This window comes from Schistocerca piceifrons, chromosome 9 (genome assembly GCF_021461385.2).
Source record: "Schistocerca piceifrons isolate TAMUIC-IGC-003096 chromosome 9, iqSchPice1.1, whole genome shotgun sequence".
Lineage (NCBI taxonomy): Eukaryota > Metazoa > Arthropoda > Insecta > Orthoptera > Acrididae > Schistocerca > Schistocerca piceifrons.
In genome coordinates, this window is record NC_060146.1 from 152,701,219 (window position 1) to 152,716,240 (window position 15,022).

The window sequence follows — 15,022 nt, forward strand, 5'->3', positions numbered from 1 at the left end:
TGGAACGCTGGAGACAAATACGAAGAATAACTGTTAAATATTAGCTCGATACTCATACTACTCAACTATGATGAACCAAAACAGAGATTACAGTTTACAAACCCAGAACCTAGCCAGGACTCCGAACCCCCAACGCACGAGGAAATAGTGAAAATAATAAAATCATTGAAAAATAACAGAGACTAGGAGCAGATGGACTGATTGCAGACATATGGAAATTAGACCACGAAAACATTACACCCAAAATACACAGAATAAACAAAAACATCTGGGAAACAGAAAAGTTGCCAGAAGAATGGAAGTCACCCCTAATACACCCCCTCCACAAGAAAGAAGACGAAACAGAGCCTAATAACTGTAGAGGAATTTAGTTACTGCCAGACATACAAAATTCTATCCAAAGCTCGGTTAAATCGCGTAGAACCTCAAATAGATCCACATATCAGAGGGTACCAAGCAGGGTTCAGGAAGGGAAGATTATGCAGGGAACAGATCTAGTGCCTGAGAACAATATTAACAATGACAAAGTCCAGAAACACCGCTATAACATTTGTTGATTTCAAGAAGGCCTACGATTCCATAGACAGAGAAACACTTTTCAGTACACTGGTAGAAATGAAGGCAGACAACAAGATCAGGAAACTAATCCAGGAAACATTAGCAAATCCAAAATCCAAAGTGAAGTTCATGGGAGAGACCTCGGAACCGTTGGAATCAAGAAAGGAGTGAGACAGGGGGATGACCTGTCACCCATTTTATTTAACGCAGTTCTAGAGAAAATAATAAGGACGTGGTACAAAGGAGTCAATGGGGTAAAGATGGGGAGACGCAAAAATAAAACCATCAACATAAAATGTCTGGCCTTTGCCGATGATATAGCCATCATAAGAAATAACAGAAAAGAGGCCAAAGAAGCCCTAGAGACATTACATGGAATCGCAGCCAGAACAGGAGTACAAATTTCGTATGAAAAAATCCAGTACATGGACACAAAATGCACAGACAGAAACCCACTGGTAACAAAGTATGTAAAGATAGCGCAAGCTGAAAGTTTCAAATACCTGGGAGAGATTATACAGAAAACAGGACTAAATTCGACAGCCAATGAAGAAAGAGTTGCAAAGTAACAAACGCTTACAGACTTACATGGAACCATTACAACAAAAGAAGTATTTCCGTTAATGCCAAATTAAGACATTACAAAAAAGTATTCTTACTTGAAGCCTTGAATGCCTCAGAAACGACAGTAATCAGGGGAAAGAACGAAAATCAAGGAAATGGAAAAGCAAGAGGAAAAATCTGAGAAAGATCTATGGGCCAGTTCAGAGACAGGGGATCTGGATAAAAAGACCAACAAAAGAACTGTACAAACAGATGGAGACAATTACAAACAACATCATAAAAAGAAGGGCTAAATTCTATGGGCACATTTATAGGATGAACGAAAATAGGCTGATCAAGAAGATGAGTAATACGATGAAAACTGACTTGGCAAAGGAAACCATAAAAGACCTCAAGAAACTAAATATCTCCAGAGAAGAAATAACGAACATAGAAAAATATAGAGAAAAAATCAGGAAACAGAAATTCGAGGAAACACCAAGGGAGAAGAAACCAGGAAAGAAGTGGACAGAAGAGAGGAAGAAGAAACACAGTGAATATATGAGAGGTTTTTGGTAAGAGAAAAGAAAGAGACAAAAAAGTGCCATCAAAATTGATTGCGTTTTAACGCTCTTCTAAATGGGGAATTAACGATAATAATAATTACCAGAAAACAAAACACTAAAATCGTTCTTCTTTTCTTAAGTTGAGAGACAAGTAAGCTGCAACCAATGTTCAAGGCTGTGATACTTGGCCACATGGTTCCGATCTCATCACTCAGGAAAACTGGTTTACATTACAGTTTGAATAAGTTAGACTGTGAGAACTTATTCCCTACACACATGACTCACAAATTTCACCATCTGCAAGGACCGAAAGTGATGTGAGTGAAACGTACTTTGTCAGACTAAAAGTATTCAGTGACGTCACCCAATCATATGGACAGCACGTTGAAGCCGTGGATTTGCATCGCCCTAGTGGAAACTGTGATCAGAACGTCCACGCTACACAAACGCTGGCCCAAGAGTGCAAGAGTGCCTTCCTGTCCAAACACGTTCTCTAGAAATGTAGTAGTGTGGCCTCTGATTGGCCGCAGCGTGTCAAAGACTTTGAGGTGTGCAAGATGCATCATGCGACTGCCTATTCCACTCAGAGGAATGCTGCCTGGCAGACTACAATACTTTGACATGAAAACAGAACACAAGCGCCTGGCTCACCTGCACGACCATTGAAAGAAGCCACAACGAGCAGCTGACGCCTTTCAGTACAACTGACGTAATGAAGAGGAGAATTACAATATAAAGACGATCAGTTGCTGAGAGTTATCAAATTATGAGTGAAAATTTGTTAACTAGAAGTATTAGTCAAATCAGCTTTTCAATAACAACACTGTAATTAAAATGCTTACAGCACCTTACAGTAATCCCAGTACCACAGAGGGCATGTGATAAAAGGTTTACCAAAGCATTAGCTTAATAAGCGAAGATTATAAAATACTGACAATAAACTATTATCTGCAGAAGTAATAAACAATTGATATTAACCAACCCACTTAAAAATTTGTTCTGGGTTGTCTGGAAATTTACAAACGCTTGAAACAATATATGACATGGCGAAGAAATAAAATTTGAGATTTATGGCATTTGTAGCTTCACAATAAGCTTTCAACAATGATGGAGCTAACATTCACTTTGGAATTCTGAAGCCACAGTCATCTACAACTAGAAGAGAAACCACACTGCAGCTCGAATCGAAGGAGCGAAAGGGAGAGATAATTTAGAACAGAGTGTAACAGGCTCGTAGCCTATCCTCATTGTTACTCAATATGCACAGAGAAACCATCGAAAGAAACTGACGATAAACTGGAAAAGGGATTAAAGTTCCGGGAGAAGAAATAAAAGCTTTGAGATTTATCGATTACGTAATTCTGACGACAAACGACCTAGAAATGTGCTGAACGGAATGCATAGAGGTCCTGTCAGAGAGGTCACAGTTCGTAGTAATTGACGGAAAGTCATCGAGTAAAACATAAGTGATTTCAGGCGTTCCCCAAGGTAGTGTTATAGGGCCTTTGCTGTTCCTTATCTATATAAACGACTTTGGAGACAATCTGAGCAGCCGTTTTCGGTTGTTTACAGATGACGCTGTCGTTTATCGACTAATAAAGTCATCAGAAGATCAAAACAAACTGCAAACGGTTTAGAAGAAATATCGGAATGGTACGAAAAGTGACAGTTGACCTTAAATAACGAAAAGTGTGAGGTCATCACAGGAGTGCTAAAAGGAACGCGTTAAACTTCGGTTACACGATAAATCAGTCTAATCTAAAAGCCGTAAATTCAACTAAATACCTCAGTATTACAATTACGAACAATTTAAATTGGAAGGAACACACAGAAAATGTTGTGGTGAAGGCTAACCAAAGACTGAGTTTTATTGGCAGGACACTTAGAAAATGTAACAGACCTACTAAGGAGACTGCCTACGCTACACTTGTCCGTCCACTTTTACAATACTGCTGCACTGTGTGGGATCGTTACCAGATAGGATCGACTGAGTAGATCGAAAAAGTTCAAAGAAAGGCAGCAAGTTTTGTATTATCGCGAAATGTTGGAGAGAGTGTCACAGAAATGATACAGGATTTGAGCTGGAAATCATCAAAAGAATGGCGTTTTTCGTTGCGACGGAACCTTCTCACGAAATTCCAATCACCAACTTTCTCCTCCGAATGCGAAAATATTTTGTTGACATCGACATACATAGGGAGGAACGACCACCACGATAAAATAAGGGTAATCGGAGCTTGTACGGAAAGATATAGGTGTTCATTCTTCCCGCGCGCTATTCGAGGTTGGAATAATAGAGAATTGTGAAGGTGGTTCGATGACCCCCCGGCCAGGCACTTAAATGTGATTTGCAGAGTATCCATGTAGATGTAGATGTAGACATAGTGTTCTGAAAAAGAGTTTATAAGATGAGCATCGACGAAAGTAAACCAAAGATAACGAAGATTGCTCTGGTGTCGCTGAGACAATTAGATTAGAAACTGAGACACTGAAAATACATTAACTGAAAAAAAGCAACACCGAAAAATTATTATTGTAGAGTAATTAGATTTTGCAAATAAATTTGTCTAGGTAGCATATTTAAGTAATTAGCCTAGCTCAATCACAGATTAATGCAAGCACGAGGCAAGTCATTGCAAACGTGAACTGCTGATACATTAATAACCGGTATAATCGCCAGAATATTGAATTCAAGGACGAAAACGTGCATTAATTGTGTCTTAACGTTGCCAGATGTCAGTTTGTGAGGTGGAGTTTCATGCCTGTTGCATTTGGTCTGTTAATGCAGGGGCAAAATGGCTCTGAGCACTATGGGACTTAACTTCTGAGGTCATCAGTCCCCTAGAACTTAGAACTACTTAAACCTAACTAACCTAAGGACATCACACACATCCATGCCCAAGGCAGGATTCGAACCTGCGACCATAGCGGTCACGTGGTTCTAGACTGTAGCGCCTAGAACCGCTCAGCCACGCCGGCCGGCAATGGAGGGGCAGCTAATGCTGTTTGTGGATGGGGTTGGAGCTGTCACCCATTGATGCCCCATTTGCGCTCGATTGCAGAGAAGCCTGGTGAACGAGCAGACCAAGGCAACATGTCAACACTGTAGAGCATGCTGGGCTACAGCAGCAATATGTAGGCGAGCGTTATCCTCAAGGAAAATACCCCCGGAATGCTGTTCAGGAATTGCAGCAAAACAGGTCGAGTCACGACACTGGCGAACAAATTTGCAGTCAGGGTCCGTGGGACAACCACGAGACTGATCCTGTTGGCATAACTCGAGGTGTAGGTCCAGAATGTCTAGTACGCAGGCAGGTTGGCTAAAGGTCCTCAACTGGCCTCCTTCTAACCAACACAGGGCTGTCACTGACATCGAGGGAGCACCAGCCTGCATTAGAAAACACAACAGAAATCCACTCTGCCTTCCAATGAGCTCTCGCTGAATACGCAATTGGCAGTAGTTTGGGAACAGTGGAACGCACACTGAGGACGTCTGGCTGGGAGCTGTTCTTGAAGTAAAAGATTTGTAACAGTTCGTTGTTTCACTGTGATGCCAATTGGTATTCAGATTCCTGCTACATATTCAGTACGATACGCCAGAACCATACACTGAACACAATGGACTTCCAATCTCAGTAGTGCCATGTGGTCATCTGCTGCCAGCAATCATGTACAGTGGCTACATTCCTGCCATGTCTTTCTGCAATACCGCAGAAGGATCATCCAGCTTCTCGTAGCCCTATTACACGGCCTTGTTCGAACTCAGTGAGGTACTGATAATGACGCCTTAGTCACCTTAAGCGGATTCTCGACTAACATCAACTCACCAGGTCCAATCTCAAAAATAACTACTGCTCAGCTCAGTTACAGCTTATACTTAAAGCAAACCTGATTTGCATTCTCATAGTGGCTTTACTAGCACCCATCAGAGTAGCTGAGAGCTCTAAATGAGCTACTTACTGGACTCTGGTAGGCGCGCTGGCCCCAGATAGAATCCACCCAGCGGATTAACGATGACGGGTGGTGTGCCGGCCAGCCTGGATGTGGATTTTAGGCGGTTTTCCACATCCCAATAAGTGACTGCCAGGCTGGTCTCCACGTCAAGCCTCAGTTACACGACTCGCAGACATTTGAAACACATTCATACTATTTCACGATTTACACTGAATGCGGACACCTGGGGTACACTAATTCTGTCCCGGGGGGTATGGGGTGGTGGCAGGAAGGGCATCCAGCCACCCCTTAAAATTAACCATGCCACATCTGTATTTAACCCTGCCGACCCTGCACACAATGCAGTGGCAAAAGAAAGAAAGAAAGTGGCTTTACTAGCACCCGCCAGAGTAGCCGACAGCGCTAAATGCGCTACTTCCTGGACTCGGGTAGGTGCGCCGGCCCCAGATGGAATCCGCCCAGCGGATTAACAACGACAGGCAGTGTGCTGGCCAGCCTGGACGTGGTTGTTAGGCGGTTTTCCACGTCCCACTAGGTGACTGCCAGGTTGGTCCCCACGTTCCGCCTAGTTACATGGCTTGCAGACATCTGAAGATGTTCGTACTTTTCCGTGGATTACACTAGTCGCAGACAGTTGGGGTCCATTAATTCCGTCCCGGTGCGGTACGGGGTGGCTGGAGGTAGGGCATCAAGCCACCCCTTAAACTAACTTAGCCAAATCCGTTTAACCATGCCGACCCTGTGTGATGCGGGAAAAGGCGCAAGCGAGAGAGAGAGAGAGAGAGAGAGAGAAAGAGAGAGAGAGTGGCTTTACTGGCACCGCTCTTATGCGACTGAAGCGAAATTCGAACAGACATCATCTTTCAGCTGTAGAAACACTCAAACCAACTTTCGTGTTGCCCTGGTGTCGCGATTGTTTTCCGTGAGTGTGGTATATGCTGTTGGGACAGTAAAACGACTGACGACAGCGTAGTAAGTGAGCAAGAGGAAGATGAAAAAAAAATGTCGTGTGACTAGGGCCTCCCGCCGGGTAGACCGTTCGCCGGGTGCAAGTCTTTCGATTTGACGCCACTTCGGCGACTTACGTGTCGCTGGGGATGAAATGATGATGATTAGGACAACAACCAGTCCCTGAGCGGAGAAAATCTCCGACCCAGCCGGGAATCGAACCCGGACCCTTAGGACGGACATCCTGTCGCGCTGACCACTGAGCTACCGGGGGCGGGCAAGAGGAAGATTACATGGACATATAGAATGTGTAATAAAGAGGTATTGGCTTTGATTGGGGAAAAAGGAACTTCATGGCACAATGTGACTAGACGAAAAGGTCAGTTGATAAGTTAATGGAACACATCCTGAGCCTTCGAGGAACAGTCTGAAATCGGAGGAAATTGTATGTGCGTGTTTCAGGGGGTGTATTGTAGAGGAAAACAGAGACAGGTTCAGATGAATGAATGGAACAATAGTCATACAGCGATGAAGATTTGTGCTCATTAGAGTACTGTGGTGAACTGCATCAAACAGATCTTGCGATAAATGACTGTAACAGAAAAACTGACTACGTGCACGTTCTTTGGAGAGAATTCTCAGTTTGGCAGACTGGGCTCACCGCACTTTGGGTAGGTGACTATCCAGACGTCGTCTGGCCTGACCTCGAAGTCGATCACCCTCTGGGCGACGTCCATGTAGAGCGTGGGCATGACGCAGCTGGATGGCGACAGCCTGACGTACTCCTGGTTGTAGACGCCGGTGACCTTGCTCAGGAACTCCCGCATCCGCGGCGTGTCGAGCGGCTCCGCCGAAACCGACATCTCGTCAAGCGTCGCCTCGCTCCCTGCAAGGAATTGGTACAGCTGTGACTGGCCTTTGAGCAGCTATTTAAGGACAAAACATTGAGAATACAGTATGTCTTACACCCATCATGCAATAGAAACTTCAACAGTGTTTCCCGTTAATGTAGCTTCACAAAGTAAAAGTCAGAGTAAGAAGGTAAGTGTACTGTGACCAAAATGTTTTTTATTTTTATTTTTATTTTTTTAGGACTGGCAACACTGAGTGATAGTGGCGGATCCCCTCACGAGGGTGAGCGTCGCAAGAGCACAGTAGTACGTGAACTCATGTTGTGGTGTGGAACTGCGTGAAAGATGTGGGAGAGACCCCGCCAAGTGCGAACCAGGTGCCAGGTGCTGCGACCCGTTTGCTTCTAGCAGGGAGAATAGGAATTCCCGAAATTTTTTCGCGGATCAAAACGGTTCATGGCGAAGGTTTCACGAACAGTGCGAGTGAATTGAAGTGGTGTAGAGACTTTAATGGAGACAGAAAAGATGTTCATGACGAACAGAGGTGTGGAAGACCTTCCATTCTGAATGATGAGTTGGTGCAAAAAATGGAGGAAACTGTTCGTGAAGACCACCGATTGACACTGGATAAAATTTGTGCGATGTTTCCACAACTCTCCAGCACTCTGTTATACCAGACCTCACAGAAACGCATGGATACTGGAAACTGTGCCCTAGACGGCTCCCAAAAGATCTGACGGAGCAGCACAAGAAAAATCCGGTTAATAGCAACCGCGAGTTTCTTGAGCGACTTGAATTGGGAAGTGAGAATTTTCTGAGCTGTGCTATGACAGGATATGAAACAATGGTTGCCCATTACACGTCTGAGACAAAAAGACAGTCGTCAGAATGGGCATCACACCAATTTCCCATCAGACAAAAAATTCAAAAGCACAATTTGGAGCAAATACAAACGTGAACTTAGTGTTTTGGGGCTGAAAAGGTATAATTTTGGTCGAATTTCTATCTCATGGGAAGGCCATCAATGCACAACGATACTGTAAGACCCTAAGAAAACTCTAAAGGAGCGCTCAAAACAAAAGGAGTCGAATGATGACGAGAGGCTCACACAGCCTTAGCCAGCAAGCAACTCTTGGATTCATTTGGTTGGGAAGTTTTGAACCACTCCCGTATTTTCCATGACTTAGTCCCTTCAGGTCACCATATTTTGGCGTCCCTGAAGGCGCGCACGAGTGGAATTAAATTTTCAACCGACGAGCAGGTACAGGAAGAAGTCCTGAAGTTGAGGAGGAACTGACGGGGGAGTCCTTCGAGGAGGGCATAAAGAAGATTGTGCCACGGCTTACCACAGGTACTGAAAGAGATGGCGATTATGTCGAAAAATAGTCCGCAAGCTTATCAACAATGCCGTGTAATGGTTTTAAAATCATTTTTTCATAATAACCTGGTACATTTAGTTCCTTGACTGCCTCGTAGAATAATAGGTCCACTGTTATTTGTCACATATGAAACGGATGTGTCATTTAACATTAATCGGGCAAATTTTTTTCTTTAGCTGATGACACAATTATTACAACAAAATCACAGCACGTTGATACACCTTAGAAAAACAGTGCAGCAGCGATTCTGTGTGGTATTCTGTATTCGGCCAGATTCTCGTAGGTTGCCGGACGTATGGGGCACCAAGTTTCTACGCAGGTCACGGAATTTCCGTAAATTCTGGACTGGTAGTTTGTGTATTGATAATGGAAGCAAGACTAAAGAAAAATCATGACACGTTAATAGGATTTGTCCACTTGGAAAAAGCGTTCGTAATGTAGAATGGTGCAAGACGTTCGAAATTCTGAGGAAAACAGGAGTAAGCTGTATTGCGAGACGGGTAATGTACAAAATGTACAAGAGCCAAGAGGGAACAATAAGAGTGCACGACCAAGAACGAAGTGCTAGAATTAAAAAGGGTGTAAGACAAGGATGTAGTCTTTTACCCCCATTGTTCAATCGGTACAAGGTTCAGGGTTGGAATTAAAATTCAGGGTGAAAGGATATGAATGATAAAATTCCCTCATGACTTTGCTATCCTGAGTGATCTACTGAATGTAATGAACAGTCTAATAAGTATAGAATATGGATTCAGAGTAAATCGAAGAAAGACGACAGTAATGAGAAGTAGCAGAAATGAGAACAACGAGAAACCTAACATCAGGATTGACGGTCACGAAGTAGATGAAGTTAAGGAATTGTACTGCCTAGGCAGCAAAATAACTAACGACGGACGGGGCAAGAGGGACGCCAAAAGCAGACTAGCACTGGCAAAAAGCGCACTCGCGGCCAATAGAAGTATACTAGTGTCTTACCTAGGTTTAATTTGAGCAATAAATTTCTGAGAATATACGTTTGGAGCACAGATTTGTATGGTAGTGAAATATCGACTGTGGGAAAATCGGAACAGAAGAGAATCGAAGTATTTGAGATGTGATGTTACAGACGAATGTTGAAAATTAGGTGGACTGATAAGGTAAGGAATGAGGAGGTTCCGCGCAGAATCGGAGAGTTAAGGAATTTGTGAAAAACACTGACAAGGAGAAGGGACAGGATGATAAAGTATCTGTTAAGACACCAAGGAATTACTTCCTTAGTGCTAGAGGGAGCTGTAGAGGGCAAAAACTGTAGAGGAGTGCAGAGATTAGAATACATTCAGCAAATAATTTAGGACGTAGGTTGCAAGTGCGACCCTGACTTGAAGAGGTTGGCACAGGAGAGGAATTCGTGGTGGACCTCATCAAACCACTGACTGATGAGGTGGCACCCGACAGCTACCGGACGTGTTCCATCGGATTCAGATCAAGCGAATACGCAGGCCAAGAAAGCAATGTGAGTTCAGTATCATGCGCCTCAAACCACTGTAACATGATTCTTGTCTTTCGAGACAGACAGCCATCCTGCCAGAAGATGTCATCGTCATTGTTAAACACATCAAGCATCAAGCAGGGGAATGTGTTACAGAACAAACTTATACGTACACTGTAAAAGTCGTTCACCAAAACGTACAGTCCCTACCAAACAAACTTGATGAAATAAATGTGCTTCTTAACAATGAGTGGAAGGAGGTATCACTTTCATGTTTTTGTGAGCACTGGCAAGAGAGGGACCATTTACAGTATTCAAACATAACCTGTTTCACTCTGGCAAACTACTTTTGCAGATCAGTGTCAAAGCTTGGAGGAAGCTGCAGTTATGTAAAGGAAAACATAGACTATAAGATAATAGACTGTGTAAATCAGTTAGGAAGTGAAAAACACTTTGAAGCCTCAGCTATTGAAATAACATCAGGAAAAGCTATAATAATGTGTGATTACAGATAACCATATAGCAGTGTAAACATTTTCTTTAAAAAACTTGACTAGGGAAACTTAAAAATACTTGCAAAACTATAGTTCTGTGTGGCGATTTGTGTATTGACCTCTTAACACACAGCTCCCAGAAAGTAAAATTCTTTAATATTATTCAATAATACAACCTGTGCACTAAAACAAACTCCCCTACACACATAACAAAAACTAGTGCTACACTTATTGATCAGATCTTTGTAAACACAGACATGCACACCTCAGAAAACTTTAATACTGGCTACAGTGACCACAATGCACAGCTACTTGTCATACGCGGAAGTATTGACTTGTCTGGGAATGGAAGTGTTATCTACAAGAGAAAATTCAGCATGCAAAATATTGAGCACTTCAAACATATGCTAAGTACCCACTCGTAGAATAAAAGCTACAACAGCTACAACACAGATGAAAAGCTGGATAATTTCATGGAAATTTACAGGCATTGTTTAGAAATTGCATTTCCAAAAAAGAAAATAAGTTCTAAAGGCCCCATAAAACCCAAAACATGGATTATATCAGGGACCAAAGTATCACGTAGAAGAAAAAGAGAACTTTTTGCACTATCAAAAACAGATAGCAGCCCTGAATTTGCTCACTACTTCAAAAAATACAAGTTAACTCTGAGTCATGTAATAAGGGAAACAAAATTAAGGGAAAATGACAAACTTATTATGGAATCATCAAACAAAGCTAAGACAATGTGGAACATGGCACAGAGACTTACTGGAAAGGTGGAAACACACAAAAATATTCTATTGTTACAGGTGGGCAACAAGATCACTGATCCAAAATTACTTACTACACCAATATTGCTGGTGAGCTAGTGAAGGAACAAATGGGAAAAACATCAAACAAAATATTACAGGAAATTTCTGGAAATAGTGTAACAAATACATCCATGTTCCTTCGACCAATAAGTAGGGAAGAACTGTGAAACACCATAAAATCATTAAAAAATAAATATTCAGCCGGAGTTGACGATGTGCCAGACTATATTATAAAAGTATCAGCTGAACAGATGCTCGTACCACTGCTAGATATATGCGATTCTTCATTAGCAAGTGGTATTTTCCCACAATAGTCAAAAACTGCAAAAGTTGTACCCCTTTACAAAAAGGCCTGTGGCACTCTTCTCAGGTTTTTCAAAAATCATTGAAAAACTAGTTCTGCCACAATTAACTGATTTCTTTACCAAAAAAATTATGATCTCAGGATGTCAGCATGGCTTCAGGCCTCAGTGCAGTACTGAAACAGCCACTTTTAGGCTCATAAATCGTATTTTAAATTCAGTGGATAATCACAAAAATGTTTCGGGGATTTTTCTCGGATTTAACAAAAGCATTTGATTTAATATACCATGAAATTCTCCTAGTGGCTGAAATCCTACCTAGAAAATCCAAGCTTATCAATCGAAACCTTCCACATTAACCCACGGTGTACCACAAGGCTCAATTTTAGGTCCCTTTCTCTTCTTAATTTTCATAAACGACTTCCCCCTACACGTTCAACACTCCAAACTAGTGCTATTTACAGATGACACGAAAATATTAATTGAAGTTGAAAACGAAATGGCTCTAAGTTTAAATGCTAAAGTCACAAATGAAAATGTCACATAGTGGTTTATGAGGAATAAATTACTGATAAACCCTCAAAAAACAGTCGTGTTACACTTCCATACACAACAAAATAAAAACCCATTAAAACCAAACATGTCCATGGAAAACCAAAGAATTAACAGTGTCACTGAAACAAAATTTCTTGGCATCTACTTAAAAAGCCAATCTTAAATGGAATTCCCACATCACATCATTAAACTCTAAACTATCGAAAATGACTTATGCGATGAGGATTATATGGTACAACACAAGTACTGAAACAGTTAGAGCGGTGTATTACGATTGCCTACACTCCCTATTGAGATATGGCATCGTATTCTGGGGAAATTCTCCTCATAGCATAACAACATTCTGGAAACAAAAAAAGATTGTGAGGATAATGAAAAATGCTAACAGCTGAAAATCATGCAAACCATTCTTTAAAGAATTGTCATGTACCTAAAAACAAAACATGCTAAAAAATGGAAATGTATTTATTGGAAATAAATCTGTACTTGAACACCAGACAAGGGCAAGTAGTGACATACACAGACATCATTGTTATACCACACTGTGCAAGAAAGGTGTATATCAGTCAGGTTCACATTTGTTCAATAAGCTGCCAAGTAACTTAAAGGCCACAAAGAAAATCCATAGCTTTAAAAAATCTTTAACTTCATATCTCCTGGAAAACTGTTTTTACTCAATAACACAGTATCTTGTAAAATAAGTTAATTGTCGTTGTAACAATATAAAAATGTAATGTAACGATATAGAAATACAACAACATTACAATGTAACAATTAATAAATGTAATGTATACAATCAATGTAACAGTATATTAATGTAATGTTATTTTGTCCAACATCTAGGGTAATGTACCTCATGGATTCAGGATGTAAATAAAAAAAAATAAATAAAAAAAGCGATGGATGTAGTCCAGAATAATTTCCATTTAGTCAGCTGCTCCCATTCTGAATTCGATAAATACTACAGGTGCCACGTAAGTCCAGGCGAATGTTCTCCATATCACAATACCTCCATTGGACTGTGTCCGAGATGCGGTGCATGTTTCGGGGAGCCGTTATCCAGGATGCTGGCGCATCCGGACTCGAACAACATTGATCTCCCTCTACGATTTTTACCCTCCACACTGCCCTCCAATACTAAATTGGTGATCCCTTGACGCCTCAGAACATGTCCTACCAACCTATCCTTTCATGTAGTCCAGTTGTGCCACAAATTTCTTTTCTCCCCAATTCTATTCAATACCTCATTAGTTATGTGATCTACCCATCTAATCTTCAGCATTCTTCTGTAGCACCACATTTAGAAAGCTTCTATTCTCTTTTTGTCCAAACTGTTTATCGTCCATGTTTCACTTCCATACATGGCTACACTCCATACAAATACTTTCAGAAACGACTTCCTGACACTTAAATCTATACTCGATGTTAACAAATATCTCTTCTTCAGATACGCTTTCCTTGCCATTGCCAGTCTACATTTTATATCCTCTCTACTTCGACAATCATCAGTTACGCTCCCCAAATAGCAAAACTCATTTACTACTTTAAGCATCTCATTTCATAATCTAATTCCCTCAGCATCACCCGATTTAATTCGACTACATTCCATTATCCTCGTTTTGCTTTTGTTGATGTTCATTTTATATTCTCCTTTTAAGATCTGTCCATTCCGTTCAACTGCTCTTCCATGTCCTTTGCTGTCTCTGACAAAATTACAATGTCGTCCGCAAACCTCAAAGTTTTTATTACTTCTTCATGGATTTTAATTCCTACTCCAAATTTTTCTTTTGTTTCCTTTACTGCTTGCTCAATATACAGATTGAATAACATCGGGGATAGGCTACAACCCTGTCTCACTCCCTTGCCATCCACTGCTTCCCTTTCATGTCCCTCGACTCTTATAACTGCCATCGGGTTTCTGTGCAAATTGTAAATAGCCTTTCGCTCAATGTATTTTACCCCTGTCACCTTCAGAATTTGAGAGAGAGTATTCTAGTCAACATTGTCAAAAGGTTTCTGTAAGTCTACAAATGCTAGAAACGTAGGTTTGACTTTCCTTAATCTGTCTTCTCGATTCCTAAATGCTCCGATTACATATTTTCTTTACCACTCAAGTGATCACAACGTCACGAGGCAGCATTCAATTTGATGTTGGGCAGACCTTTTGTCTCATCAGTGTAATGCAATATATGGAACTACACTGATTAGCTAAAACATCATGACCACTGCCCACCGTGACGTTCGATGCCGCCTGGTAGCGTTGCGGACACGAGACGCTGTAACAAAAGGATGTAAGCGAAGGAGACACGCATGGGAGGTCACCACAGCGAAGATATGGCCTGCAAATGGGGAAATCCATTGAGAGAAGCCACCCTGACAAAGAACAGATTATTATTACGCACAGCCTGTGAACGAGTACCTCGAAAACGACGAAGCTGGTCGAATGTTCACGCGCTGCTGTCGGGAGCATCTACGAAAATAGGTAGAAGGACAGTGACACTATTACTAGGCGTTAAGTGGTTGGACTTCCACGACTCTTCACAGAACGTGGGGTTTGGAGGCTTGTTTGCTCTGTAAAGTAGGATAGAT

The 15,022-nt window shown here is 41.6% G+C and overlaps 1 protein-coding gene across 1 annotated transcript in view; it reads right to left on the minus strand.

Moving 5' to 3' along the window:
- LOC124716778 (luciferin sulfotransferase-like) overlaps positions 1-7,432 on the minus strand; it is an 87,635-nt gene extending 80,203 nt beyond the window's left edge. The window contains exon 1 of the mRNA XM_047243326.1: positions 7,231-7,432. Within this exon, the coding sequence (XP_047099282.1) occupies positions 7,231-7,432 (202 nt within the window). The remainder of the gene's footprint in view (positions 1-7,230) is intronic.
- Positions 7,433-15,022: the final 7,590 nt, after the last annotated feature.